We start from the raw sequence: 14525 nt of genomic DNA, 5'->3' as shown, positions 1-14525 counted from the left end.
CGCGCAAACTGTGAGTGTATGCGCGCAAACTGTGAGTGTATTGTATGTAAATGAAGTGGCGCAAAGCACAATTAGCTATTTTCCTGAGAAATAGGTCATTGCGCAAAGACGTTTCAATCCCATGTCTGTTTTCAGTGCAAAATCCAAATGAAGTTCCTGCATTTGCAGTTTGGAGATTCCACCAGCAGGTGGTAATAAAGTTCATGTACAAATTATGAAAATACAGTGGAATATCAAATATGTCCCTGACAATAGCCAGTTCAGGATTTCTTCCTCAAGTTACTTCAGCATTTAATGTTGGTGGACAAAACAGCTTTACCGTATTTTCCTTTAAATACCGTATTAATTTAATATGTAAATAGGTCACGTGACACCATGCGAGGAGCAGACATGTAAACGGCGAGCTCTGCGCACTTTGCTAGTTTTTTTATTATTATCATGTTATAATCTGGTGAGATTCGATACACCCAGCTTCATATTTGTTCTCTGAGGTAAACATGGCAAAGTAGTCAAAATCCTCAGGCTATGGAGACGCTGAAACCTGTGACAGGCCTGCGGACCAGGGACTCGGTTTGAACGGTGCGGTGGGAGAAATACAGCGTCAACTGTCCAACATGTCTGTGATGCTGACGAAGGTTGTTGCTGACTTGGAAGATCTCGCTGTAATAAGTCGATCGATTACGGCGATGGAAACAAAATTCTGTTGGTTACAAGAGTGGCATGTTGAGAAATGGATCGATTATCTGGAGTTATCGGAAAGGGAATTATCCGCTAATCCGCTCGTGACCAAAATAGATGTGGAAAACATTTTGGAAAAACTGGAAGATTTGGAAAATAGGAGCCAACGAAATAACGTACGGATTGTTGGAATTTCTGAGCATGAAGAAGGCAGAGATATGGTGAAATTCCTAGATGAGCTCTTCCCGAGTCTGCTCAACATAACAGGCCATAAGCTGGAAATCGAGCAAGCTCACAGGGTCCTGGCTCGCAGATCTGCTGAGGGGGACAGGCCCCGATCAATTCTGGCCAAATTTCTGAGATCATCCGATAAAGATCTCATGCTGCGTAAGGCGAGGAGCAAAGGAAAGCTTTCTTGGAAGAATCACAATATTTTCTTGTTCCCGGACTTTGCAAATTTGACGAGAGAAACGCGATCGATTCAAGGAATGTAAGAAACTCTTACATCAACGAAGATCGCTTTTGCATTGATGTTTCTGGCCAAACTGAGAATAGATACTAAGGATGGCCGCAAAGTATTTACGTATCACATGCAAGCACTGTCCTTCATAGAAAAAATGGGTGAGTAAGCCATTTGGTGTTTCTCATGTAGCTCCAGAGTGGATTAACTCGCTGTAATTAATCTTGGCTGTCTAAGGAAGCTGGGCGCCATTTTTGTTTCTGTTTGTGTTGGTTCCGCCTAGCGGCTGGAGTTTGTTTTGTGAAATAACACTCCTTCAAGAAACTATTGCATGGTCCGAAGATCGCTTTTACACTGAAGTTCCCGGCCAGATTGAGAATGGATACTACAGATGGCCGCAAAATATCGACATGCCCACCCAAAGGGGGGTCTTTTATAAAGTTGACTGACTGAAGTCATGGTGTATTTTTTTATGCGGCCTCTGAGTGAATTTGACTCGCTCAATACACTCTTGACCATCCGAGGGACAGGGATGCCTGTTTTGTTTCTTTTTGTGTTGTTTTGTGGAATAACACTGCTTCGGGACAGTTGTGGATGAATCTGTTCGTTCTTTGTGCTTATGCCTCCTGTTGGCTGGAGTTTGTTTTGTGATGTATTTTTGCGGTACTTGGAATGATTACGTCATCTGCTGCACTCATAAACAGCCAGCTCACTGAACACTTGTTTGTTTGTCTGTCTGTGGAAATTGAACGGCTTTATATCGGCTGGAATTGGTTTTGTGGAGGAACACACCTTCGAGACAGTTCTGTGAATGAATCTACACATTCTTTGTGTTTATTCTGCCTATTAGATGGGGTTTGGATGGGGTTTACAAAGTATTTTCTGTTATGTAATTTTGCCTCACAAAATTTGTGCAGAAGCACCGGACTTGAGCAATCCGATGGCAAATTTGTCGTAGGCATACATGGACCTTTTGAGTTTAGAGGGATTGATGCCGGTTGGCGTTGTCGTGCGCGGGGTTAATGCGCACGTCTTTATTTTTTCTGTTTGTTTGGTTCGGGGGGGGGGGGGGTTCGGGGTTTTACTGTTGCACTAATGTTGGAATGTGGTCTGTATAATCTTGTTTTTGACACACAATTTATTTTTTCTATTATGTCAAAATGTCAAATGTTAATATGAGTGGGTTATCTTTCTCCACGTGAAATGTGAATGGGTTAGGGCGCCCCATAAAAAGAAGGAAGGTTATTTCTTTTCTTAAGCGTAAGAAATGTGATATAGTGTTTCTTCATGAAACACATCTTTCCTCGCAGGAAGCTGAAAAATTTGGGAAGATATGGGGTGGGCATGTTTTCTTTAGTGCTGGCTCAAGTAAGAGCAGGGGAGTCATTACATTGATAAGTAAACCTCTACAATTCAAATCTCTCAAACAGATTAAAGAGGGAGAATCATTATTGTTTTAGCAGAAATTCAGGGGCAAAGTTTGGTTTTGGCTAATATTTAAGCACCTAACGTTGATGATCAGGGCTTTTTTATTGATCTTGAAGGGATGTTGCAAGCCGCTGGCACCCCTCATGATATAATATTGGGAGGAGACTTTAATCTTTTGATGGACTCAGTCCTTGATCACAGCGAAGCAAAAGTGTGTAAGCCCCCTAGGGCAACATTGACGCTTCACAGGATGTATAAAAATTTTGGTCTTGCAGATATTTGGCAACTTTTGAACCCATCTGGTAGGGACTATAATTTTTTTTTTCATCAGTCCATTAGATTTATTCTAGAATAGATTTTGTTTTTTATATCTAAGTCCCTCATTTCATTTGTTGTTGATTGCTCAATTGGAAACATCTTAGTCTCAGATCACGCATTGGTGAGTTTAGAGATGTTGCCACATATGAAGAAAAATAAATCATATAGTTGGTTGGTGCTTTAATGTATCCCTTTTGTTAAATACTGATTTCCAACAAATGTTAAAGACTAAAATCAATGTTTATATGGAAACCAACTGGTCCTCAGTATCTTCTGTGTGCGTGGCTTGGGAGGCACTTAAGGTGGTTCTTAGGGGTCAGATCATACAGTATGCCTCATTTACCAAAAAAATCCAAAGCACGAGAACTCGTGGAGTTGGAAGGGAATATTAAAAGTACAGAGGCAGAGCTGAAGCGCCGAATGTTGTCTGATGGCCTCAGAGAACTTACACGATTGAAATACATATATACTATTTTGTAGAGGAAAATGGAGTTTTGGTTATTCAGGGCAAGACATTCATACTTTGAGTCAAGGGACAAAGCAGGGAAGCTTTTGGCTAAATATATAAAGCAGAGAGAGTATTTTTCTACTATTCCCTCAGTGAAATCTGCTGTTGGTGAAATTTTTACCTCAGCCATTGACATTAATAATGCCTTTAAAGAGTTCTATCTTGATCTTTATAGTTCCACGTCTTCGTCTACTGATGAAGATATTAGAAAATTTGTGGAACCATTAGAACTCCCTAAATTCTCTTGATTCTGAGATAACCTTGGAGGAGCTTGACGAGGTAATTAAGGCCTTACCTACAGGCAAGGCTTATTAGATCTTATGCTACAGAATTGGCTCCACTTTTATTAGAAGTTTATACAGAATCATTAAAGAATGGAAAGCTTCCCTCAACCATGACACAAGCCCGGATCAGTCCGATTCTTAAAAAGGACAAATATCCAAGCGATGGGGTTGGGTCAGGTGGGGTTTATTCAGGGCCGTAGCTCTTCTGATAACATTAGGCGTTTCATCAATATCATGTGGTCAGTAGCGAATGATCAGTCTCTGGTTGTTGCCATCTCACTTGATGCCGAAAAGGCGTTTGATATGGTAGAATGGGATTATCTTTTTAAGATTTTGGAAATGTATGGATTCGGGAGTACATTTATTGGTTGGATTCATATACTTTATAGACACCCTGTAGCAGAGGTACAAACAAATGGATTAATTTCAGATTATTTTACTCTGTATAGGGGCACTCTGCAGGGTTGCCCTCTTTCCCCATTATTATTCTGTCTTGCCCTGGAACCATTAGCAGCCGTGATAAGGAGGATGATTTTCCAGGGGTGATGGCGGGAGGTGTGACGCATAAGCTTCTGCTTTACGCAGATTAAAATATTGAACAAATATTTTATTATTTGTCTCTGACCCTACTAGATCAATGCCTTGCCTACACAGAATTATTAATTCCTTTTCCAGGATACAAAGTCAATTGGTCTAAATCTGAAGCTTTGGCTCTGACAGCGTACTGTCCAGTAATGGCCTTCCAGCTGGGCACCTTCCAGTGGCCCAAACAGGGCATTAAGTATTTGAATATTTTATTCCCAGCAAATTTGTCTGATTTAGTTAGAGTTCATTTGACCCTTTATTTTCGAGCGATGTGGACAGGTGGGCTTCATTACATTTATCGATGATTGGGAAGCTTAATGTTATTAAAATGAACTGTATTCTAAAATTCAACTACCTGCTACATTCACTCCATATAGATGTCCACCTCTCTTATTTCAAGAACTTTGATAGCATAGTGAAGTCCTTCATTTGGAATGGTAAACTTCCCAGACTACATTTCAACAAATTACATAGGCCGACTGACAAAGGTGGGCTAGGCCTACCCAAGATTTTGTTTTATTATTATGTGTTCGGTCTCAGGCATTTGGCTCATTGGTCGCTTCCACCTGAGAGAGCCCCTGCCTGGTTTTCTATTGAACAGGAAGTCCTTGCCCCTATTTCGCCATTGCAAAGTCTTTCTATCAAACTAACCAGAGAAGTCACACCCCGTTATCTCACATTTGCACGTGATTTGGACAAGAGTGGCCAGAGTATTTAATTCGGACCTTTATTTAAATGTTGCCTCAAGCATATGGCTGAACCCCAAATTATGTATCAACAAGTCCCCTTTCTGTTGGTCAGAGTGGACTGTGAGGGGGTTACTACACTCGGCAACCTGTATGAGAGTGGAGTGTTGAGATCATTTGAAAATTTGGGTCATCATTTTGGGATTCCCAGATCTCAGTTTTATAGGTATTTACAGCTGTACCACATGCTCTGTACTGTTTTTGGGAGTAGCACACACCCCCTTAAATCGGCAGATACTTTGGGAGAAGTGATTACTGCTTTTGGAAAAGGTCATGAGGCATCAGTGTATTACTCCCTGCTAATTCAGAGTCTGGGAGATGGAGCTTTAACTTCTATCAAGAGATTATGGGAGAAAGATTTGAACTTGGTATTGGAGGAAGGAGTGTGGACTAGGATTCTAAAAAATGTCAAGTCTGCATCTAGAGATGCAAGGGTTCGCCTTATGCAATTTAAGATTTTACATAGATTTTATTGGACCCCCTCTAGATTATATATAGGCTTGGTTTTAAAGACACACCCACCTGCTGGCGATCAAATCAGAAGTTGGAGACACTACCCATGTCTTTTGAGGATGTGTTAAGATCCAAGATTTTTGGTTAAAGGTTCAGAATTATTTGTGTGATGTTTTGGGCACTCAAATTTTACTTTGCCCCAGACTTTTTATTTTGGGCGATGGGGCAGTTATAAATTTGGGGGACAAATATATAAAAAATTGGGTTCTGACTAGCATGATGATTGGCAGACAAATTATTTTAAAGGGTTGGAAGTCGGACGGAGTGCCACCATTTCTGGAGTGGTGTGCGGAGATGGGGAGGGTAGCGGCTTTTGAGGAGATGACAGGTAGAAGGCTGGGGTTGGAGGACTTGTTTTTCAGGAAGTGGGGTAGGTATTTGGCAGTTTTGGGGGACTCTCGGGGAAGGGATGCGGAAAGAGAAGTTTAGTTTAATTATGCATGTTTATTATATATATATATATATTTTTATTTTTTTTATTTTTTTTTATTATTATTTTATGTGACCACAGGGGTGTTCTTTGGGGTTGGGTGGGGTTGGTGTTTGGGGAAGGATATTAGTGAGGGTTAAAAGTTAAATGTTGATTCGATGTGTTATGTTTTTCTCTGTTGTGTTATTTTCTTTGAATCAATAAAAAATTACAAAAATGTATACGTAAATGTCGGCCGGTGAAACACACGTGCACCAGAAAAGATGAAAACATCAGTCATAGTGACATAAGAAGCATTTTAAAGTTGCCAATTAAGAATATTTTGTCTTTACAAAGTACTTTATGCAACCAGTATAAATATTCTGTCATCATAACATTATTGTTCTAACAAACTCTAGACCGTTGACAAACGCAACTCCTTACATGCACACAAAATGATATCACACTTGTGACAAAAACATTCAGTCAGTGAACAGGATAATTAATACATTGCCAAGAGGGTTGCAAATATCAGAAATATCCACAGATCGACAGTCACTAAACTTAATGAATGAACAGAATACAACAGGCATATTGTTTTACTCAGACTAAAAGCTGTTTATGTTCACAGCAGAGTTACAGATGTTGTAAACAGATGTGGCTTACTTGTCGCTAGGGATGTAACGGTTTCAAGATTTTCACTATATACCTTGGTTTTAAAACTGACGGTTGTCATACCGTTGAAATCTTCTCATTGACGGTACTGCATAAATATAAAGACAGATTTTTTTCAGAACTGTTCTATAATCTAAATCAATTTAATTAAGAGACATTTACACAGCATCATTTAAACTTGGTGAGATAAAATTAATCTTTAAATTGCGCCTTCCTCATGTTACATTTGACTGTCACTCAATTTTAAAGGTGACATGCAGGTGTCGCGAGCGCAGCGTATCACGAGCACGTCAGAAGTGCAGCACAAGCGGAGCGCAGCATGAGCGCATCATACAGACATGCCCGAGCCTCAACAGGACCTGAAATTCATTCCCCACCCTTACACGGCTCATATGGTGGGTATTTACACACTTTGGGGGGGAATAAAACTCATAAAACTAAAACATTTTACAACAAACACAACTAAATCTCAAGGGGAAGATACTTTTCTCAATTCCTGTATAGGTCAGATGGAACCAGGGTGTCACGGGGTGTGTAGCAGAATTTGTTTTTACCATTACATGGGCAATTTTTAAAAAAATATTCTAACCTTTTACGCTGTCATCCGTTTATGTTATAATTTAAACAATTAACTAAATTTGAAAAATGGCATATTTCAATAATTACAAAATTGTGTGATCTGTACATTCCATAATGTGCATTGTTACTGAAACAAAACTCTTTTTCTCATGCACATATTTCCAAACATTTTTGGCTATTAAATTATCATAGCTTACAAAACTAATGCACCGACATAGAGGAGGAGATTACAGCATTTCTCCAGATTTAGAATAAGGAGCTTAAAAACATTTTTTAAATCCTTCATGCCAATTGAATAAAACAATGCAAAAATAAAAATTTCACATGAACATTAGTCAGAGATATGATTCATACACTAAAAGTGGTTAATGTAAAATGATTATTGTACCATTAATAATGTTTTATTTCAAATCAAGGCTATTTATCCAGATATTATTTTTGTTAATATTATTATTGGTTACATTATATTTTGTGTTCTCTCAGACCTGATTAATTTAATAAATATATAACATCATCCCGCACTTTTGGCTTTTATCTGTTGAGGAGGCTTTTCAGACAGACAGATGCATAAGTGAGATGAACCGATGGGCAGTTAAGTAGGCTATAGCACACGGAGTGACAGTGTTACTCACTTGGACAGTATATTGTTGAACAAAAGCACCGAACGGTCACATTATTTAGCATGCAAGCACGACGCTGAACTGCTGCAGAGCGCGAGATGCGAATGCCCGTTTTGTGCGTTTATGACACGAGCATCTGCCACTGACTCTGCAACATCTGCACAACGGACGACACAAAACAAATAATGTTCAGCGAAAATTCAAATGAAGATCGCAATGTGTGTATTTGGAAGTAGGCATATAGGCTATCAGCTATTAATAAAACAAGAACTCTTTGCGGGTGTATTTTTTGCCCCATATTTTGAATTTAGGGGGCATTTTCGCCAAGAGCCCCCGTTAATTTCCAACTCTGGATGGAACACTAGGGATGTAGATGAGAGATGTTGAATTAAAATTTTTAGAAAAGTTTACACATATGTAACATCTTGAGTAAAAGTTATGTTTATGCTTTGTCACATTCACAAATTCAGTAAATTGATTTAAGCATTCATTCAAAAAATATTTTGCCTAAGTGCAGCACAAAAGTAGTCCAACAATGTGTTTGATACTACTACTAATATTTTATATTTGTAAAACAGCACTAAATAGGGTTTACAAAGTGCAAGGCTTTTGGTGTGCAGGAAACTGACATTGACAATATGCATGCAGGAAATTGACAGTGAAACTATGGCAGAAAATAGATTGTATTGGACAAAATACCAATAAACAAACTGCAAATAAATAATTATTTAAGTAGGTATTGTTTAGAATTAAACGAAATCACAAATGCAACAAATTACTGTATGCATACAAATGCATATCTGAAGCGTTAACCTGGTTAATAATCATTACAAATTATTACAATTCAATGTCATAAATCATATAATAACAATAAAACAATTTTTGTTATATTCATCTGACTACTGTATGTGTTGCAATTTATTTATTTTTTTTATTATTATAATTTTACATGTGATTTTTTTCTTTTATTTGTTTTACCATGTCGGATTAAGAGAGTGTCCTGATGTTCAAGATGTTCAAGGTTCAAGAAGTTAAAGGATTAAAGTTGAAGACATCCAAAATAAAGTTCAAGAATTGGTTATAGCTGAAATATTTATCTGTGTGTTTATCAGACATATTTCATAACCAAATATTAAACTTCAAAAATATTCTCAATGCACCTCAGTACCATGTTACCGTACTACCGGGGTATTTTTGTGATGGTTATCATACCGTGAAAATGTCATACCTTTACACCCCTACTTAGATTATGAGCCCAAAAACACTGTGATACAATGTGTAGATTCTGAGTTACAGCAGTCTTCTGGAGAGCATCTGACTTGCTTTGATGAAGGGAAGTCGGGTGGCTGCTCCCGGGTCCTAGTGCCTGCCCAATGCAACCTCTGTCAGTGCGACTTATACAGAGATGCGACTTATCCTTGTTTTTTTTCTTTGAACAACGCGATTTTAACCTGGTGCAACTTATAGTCAGGTGCGACTTTATTTCCTGAAAATACGGTATATGCTTTAGTACCACCAGTTGCGCCGGTTTTCGTTACTACAGCAGCTTCTGACATGTGATCCAAAGCTTTAATTTTATTGGTCAGGTCAATTCATTAGCACGCAAGGAAAATTGACATACACACAGTAAAAAAAAAAAATAAAAGCCTCACTTGCCAGCATGAATGTTCACTTCCTGTGTGAATGGCTTCATAGGAAATATATTGTTTTTATTAAAAATCTTTATCGCACAGACATTGAGTGCAGTCAGGTCAAACTGCCTCAACTGCAAAATTAGGGTATAAGGGAAATTCTTGCAACCTCGCACTAGCTGAAATTGGTTGCAACCGTGTGCTTCCATAAACTTGAGTACATTTTTCATCATCCAGCCTTAACATTAGAAGTACTTAAACAATGATAATTTCACATGAACATAGCTTTTTCTCCATGTCAGTTTTTCAATTACTGGATTTAAAAATAATGGTTTCTGTTAAATTTTCTTTTTGTTTGTTTTTTTGTCAGAAAATTACCAGTTGCCAAAAGTTCACTGCATCCCTGTCTGCCATTGTTTAAAAATGATGCCATGGCAAATCAGTTTCAAGGTATAAAAATATGGAATTTGTCATTGCCTTTATCCATACAGATATACATTTTGATTCATAATGAAAAAAAGTGTAGGTAGTCAATTTATTGTAAACTCAACTGTAGAACTGAAATTTTGAAAGCATTTGTAGCCCATAGTTACATTAATGCTACACAAATAGTACTTTAAAAAAAATGTTACTCCCAAATTTACCAGAATTTAATTCTTCTGTGCAGTTTTTGCCAAAAAATTATCCTGGATTGGCAGGCGAGTGGGTGGTGCATAACTACTGTTCGGTACACATCAGGACGGATGACCATTCAGTGTTTCCACTAAGATTTTTTTCAGCAGTGGTGCTGTTGTGCACACATCCATGAGCCCACAGCGTTGGACCCATATTACCAAGTGTTGGTGAAAGAATAGCCTGGGACACATGAGCGTTATGTGTGCCCTCATTAATGAATTAATGAATCATGAATGGACACAAACCTCTTTGTTCCTCAGTATCTTCATTTTTCACTCTGTATGGTTCTGGATAACCCATGTCCTCTCTCTCCTCTTTAATAAAATCCATCTTTACAATAGTATGTCAGAAATTATTGACACACTTGAAGTTTGTCCTGCACTTCTGGAAACGCTTCTTCAATTCAAAGATGACAGGAATATTCACAGTATTTACTGGTGAATTGTGTTGTGAGTGGATTCATAATCACTGTGTGGTAGCAAAGACCAGACCTGAAAAAAAAATACAAATAAATGTCAGAATTTAATACGGTCTGAATTAAATGAATAGATCATCCAAAAATTAAAATTCTCTCATTACTCACTTACCCTGATGCCATCCCAGATTGTATGACTATCTTTCTTCAACAGATCACAAATAAATATTTTTAGAAGATAAGAGCTCTGTCAAGTCCTTATAATGGAAGCACACGGGTGCCAGCACTTTGACGCTCCAAAAGGCATATTTAGGCAGCATAAAAGTAATCCACACGACTCCAGTCGATCAGTGAAGTGCCTCCTGCCAGCAGCTGACGCGAAGCATGACTTAAGCTCGTCGACGAGTTCACGCGAGAATTTGGAAGCACCGCTTATTTACTACATGCGAGATTTCAGCCATTTCAAACAGCATCACAGCCCTGGATGGAAGTGCCGATTTAAAGTAAAAAAAAGTTGTAATTATCGACTTGTTTCTTACATAAACCTATCGATTTGCATCATAAGACATTCACTGATTGACTGGAATCCTGTGGATTACTTTTATGCTGCCTAAATATGACTTTTGGACCGTCAAAGTGCTGGCACCTGTGTACTTCCATTATAAGGACCAGACAGAGCTCTATCTTCTAAAAATCTTCATTTGTGTTCTGCTGAAGAAACAGGGTCATTCACATCTGGAATGGCATCAGGGTAAGTGAATAATGAGAGGATTTTCATTTTTAGGTGAACTATTCCTTTAACAAACCTTAAGCCATTCTGCTTTACATTTTATATTTAAAATAGTTTTAATTGCATACAAGTAGTCACAAATGTGTAAAATGACATTCACATAAATACAAATACAGACACATACTTGTATTACACACTAAGTTTTGTACTTTAATTCATTGTCGCAGTACAACCACAAACTGGCACTTACAACCTGTCAAATCTGGCACTGAAAGTTTAAATCTTCACACCTTAACCTGTAGAAAAAGTCACTTGTGCACTTGTAAAATCCTGATGCGAGAGCACGACCAGTGTTCGGTGGGGGAGGGGGTCAATAAAGTAGTTTAATTTGTGGCTACTTGTCAGCAATTGTGAATTCAAAACACAAGCTTTGAATTATTGTCTGTGAGTGCAGATTGCAACATTCAACTTTAAACTTTTATTTTACAAGTTTTCACATTGGTGCTGTAGGTGTAAGTTTAACTTACCAGTACAAATATTTAATGTACAAGTTATCCCATTTTAAATCCAAATATGCGAGCTCTTGAGTTTTGCTACTTATTTACCTCCATAAATGTACTCCAAAAGGGGGTTGCGCCAACTTTCACTCACAGTTGAGGTTTGGGGCTCTCTATATCTTCAATGGCGATTTGGAGTTCAAGCCCCTTTTTGGAGCAATGCCTGCAGCAATGTTACAAACCCTTACAAAAATTGAGAGTTCACTGAAAATTTGCCGCAAACTTTCCACAGACAATTTTCACATGCAAATAAGCTTTGAGGCAAATTGTCCATTGTTGCCAAAGGTTTGCTGGAGGTTCACCACAACCGGCAAAGAGCTGCAAACTTCTGGAAAACATTTGCGGCGAATCAAAAGTTCATTTGCATGTCTGTGGGACGCTTTGCAAAAACTCAAAAACTATTCACGAGAGACCAAATACAAGCACTTCACAATGTTTTGCACGGTTTTGTTTACCTTAAATGCAAAAGATAACCCTGCAACAGAAACACCAGACCGATGATTAGCGGCGCAGCCTTATGACCTCATTACAACACAACGTTTCGGAGAATCAAGATAAAAGTCCTTTTCCTCTACCTATTTCTTAAAACAGTTTACTCAATATTACAGTGGGATTTATGTGAGATAAATAATAAAATTATCATATATATATATATATATATATATATATATATATATATATATATATATATATATATATTTCACAGTATGTGCAAATGTATAATGTGTGATAAATAAAAAAATAAAATAAAAAAATCATTATATAAATATCAGTTGATATATATCAACTGATCACAATGTATAGTCAGGACATTAATAACGTGAAAAATTACTATTACAATTTGGGGAAAAAAATTCAGAACTTCTTAAACCACGTCAAAGTGTGCTCATCAAAAAATCCTCCACATGCAGCAATGACAGCTTTGCAGATCCTTGGCATTCTAGCTGTCAGTTTGTCCAGATACTCAGGTGACATTTCACCCCACGCTTCCTGTAGCACTTGCCATAGATGTGGCAGTCTTGTCGGGCACTTCTCACGCACCTTACAGTCTAGCTGATCCCACAAAAGCTCAATGGGGTTAAGATCCATAACACTCTTTTCCAGTTATCTGTTGTCCAATGTCTGTGTTTTTTTGCACACTCTAGAATTTTCTTTTTGTTTTTCTGTTTGAAAAGTGACTTTTTCTTTGCAATTCTTCCCATAAGTCCTGCGCCCCTGAGTCTTCTCCTTACTTTTGTACATGAAACTGGTGTCGGGTGAGTAGAAGCTGTCAGCTGAGGACATGTGAGGCGTCTATTTCTCAAACTAGAGACTCTGATGTACTTATCCTCTTTAGTTGTACATCTGGCCGTCCACATCTCTTTCTGTCCTTGTTAGAGCGAGTTGTCCTTTGCCTTTGAAGACTGTAGTGTACACCTTTGTATGAAATCTACAGTTTTTTGACAATTTCAAGCATTGTATAGCCTTCATTCCTCAAAACAATGACTGACTGACAAGACATGCCAGTCTATTGCATACTGTGTCAACTCAAAAACAAACACGAAGACAATGTTAAGCTTCATTTAACAAACCAAATACTTTCAACTGTGTTTAATATAATGGCAAGTGATTTTCTAGTACCAAATGAGCAATTTAGCATGATTACTCAAGGATAAGGTGTTGGAGTGTTGGCTGCTGGAAATGGGGCCTGTCTAGATTTGATCAAAACTGACTTTTTTCAAATAGTGATGGTGCTGTTTTTTACATCAGTAATGTCCTGACTATACTTTGTGATCAGTTGAATGCCACTTTGGTGAATTAAAGTACCAATATCCTTCCGAAACAGCAAAATCTGTACATTATTCCAAACTTTTGGCCGCCAGTGTGTGTGTGTGTGTATATATATATATATATTATAGAGTTGAAGTCAGAAGTTTACATACACCTTAGCCAAATACATTTAAACTCAGTTTTTCACAATTCCTTACATTTAATCGTAGAAATCATTCCCTGTCTTAGGTCAGTAAGGATGACTACTTTATTTTAAGAATGTGAAATGTCAGAATAATAGTAGAGAGAATTATTTATTTCAGCATTTATTTATTTCATCACATTCCCAGTGAGTCAGAAGTTTACATGCACTTTGTTAGTATTTGGTAGCATTGCCTTTAAATTGTTTAACTTGGGTCAAACATTTTGGGTTGCCTTCCACAAGTTTCTCACAATAAGTTGCAGGAATTTTGTCCCATTCCTCCAGACAGAACTGGTGTAACTGAGTCAGGTTTGTAGGCCTCCTTGCTCGCACATGCTTTTTCAGTTCTAGCCACATATTTTCTATCGGATTGAGGTCAGGGCTTTGTGATGGCCACTCCAATACCTTGACTTTGTTGTCCTTAAGCCATTTTGCCACAACTTTGGAGGTATGCTTGTGGTCATTGTCCATTTGTAAGACCCATTTGCGACCCAGCTTTAACTTCCTGGCTGATATCTTGAGATTTCACTTCAAAATATCCACATAATTTTTCTTCCTCATGTTGCCATCTATTTTATGAAGTGCACCAGTCCCTTCTGCAGCAAAGCACCCCCACAACATGATGCTGCCATCCTCATGCTTCACGGCTGGGGATGGTGTTCTTCAGCTTGTAAGCCTCACCTTTTTTTCCTCCAAACATAATGATTGTCATTATGGCTAAACAGTAAAATTTTTGTTTCATCAGACCAGAGGACATTTCTCC

The 14525-nt window shown here is 38.0% G+C and overlaps 2 protein-coding genes across 2 annotated transcripts in view; both read right to left on the bottom strand.

Annotated features, from left to right (window-relative positions):
- Nucleotides 1–12323, bottom strand: part of LOC127442169 (gastrula zinc finger protein XlCGF57.1-like) — a 55786-nt gene extending 43463 nt beyond the window's left edge. The window contains exons 1-2 of the mRNA XM_051700012.1: nt 11860–12323; nt 10355–10600 (exon numbers count right to left, since the gene is read on the bottom strand). Coding sequence (XP_051555972.1) covers nt 10355–10439 — 85 coding nt within the window. The 5' untranslated portion in view covers nt 10440–10600; nt 11860–12323. The remainder of the gene's footprint in view (nt 1–10354; nt 10601–11859) is intronic.
- LOC127442946 (gastrula zinc finger protein XlCGF7.1-like) overlaps nt 1–14525 on the bottom strand; it is an 898889-nt gene that overhangs the window by 221306 nt on the left and 663058 nt on the right. The window lies entirely within an intron of this gene.

The sequence above is a fragment of the Myxocyprinus asiaticus genome, chromosome 6 (genome assembly GCF_019703515.2).
Source record: "Myxocyprinus asiaticus isolate MX2 ecotype Aquarium Trade chromosome 6, UBuf_Myxa_2, whole genome shotgun sequence".
Lineage (NCBI taxonomy): Eukaryota > Metazoa > Chordata > Actinopteri > Cypriniformes > Catostomidae > Myxocyprinus > Myxocyprinus asiaticus.
This window is presented reverse-complemented; position numbering and strand designations above follow the sequence as displayed.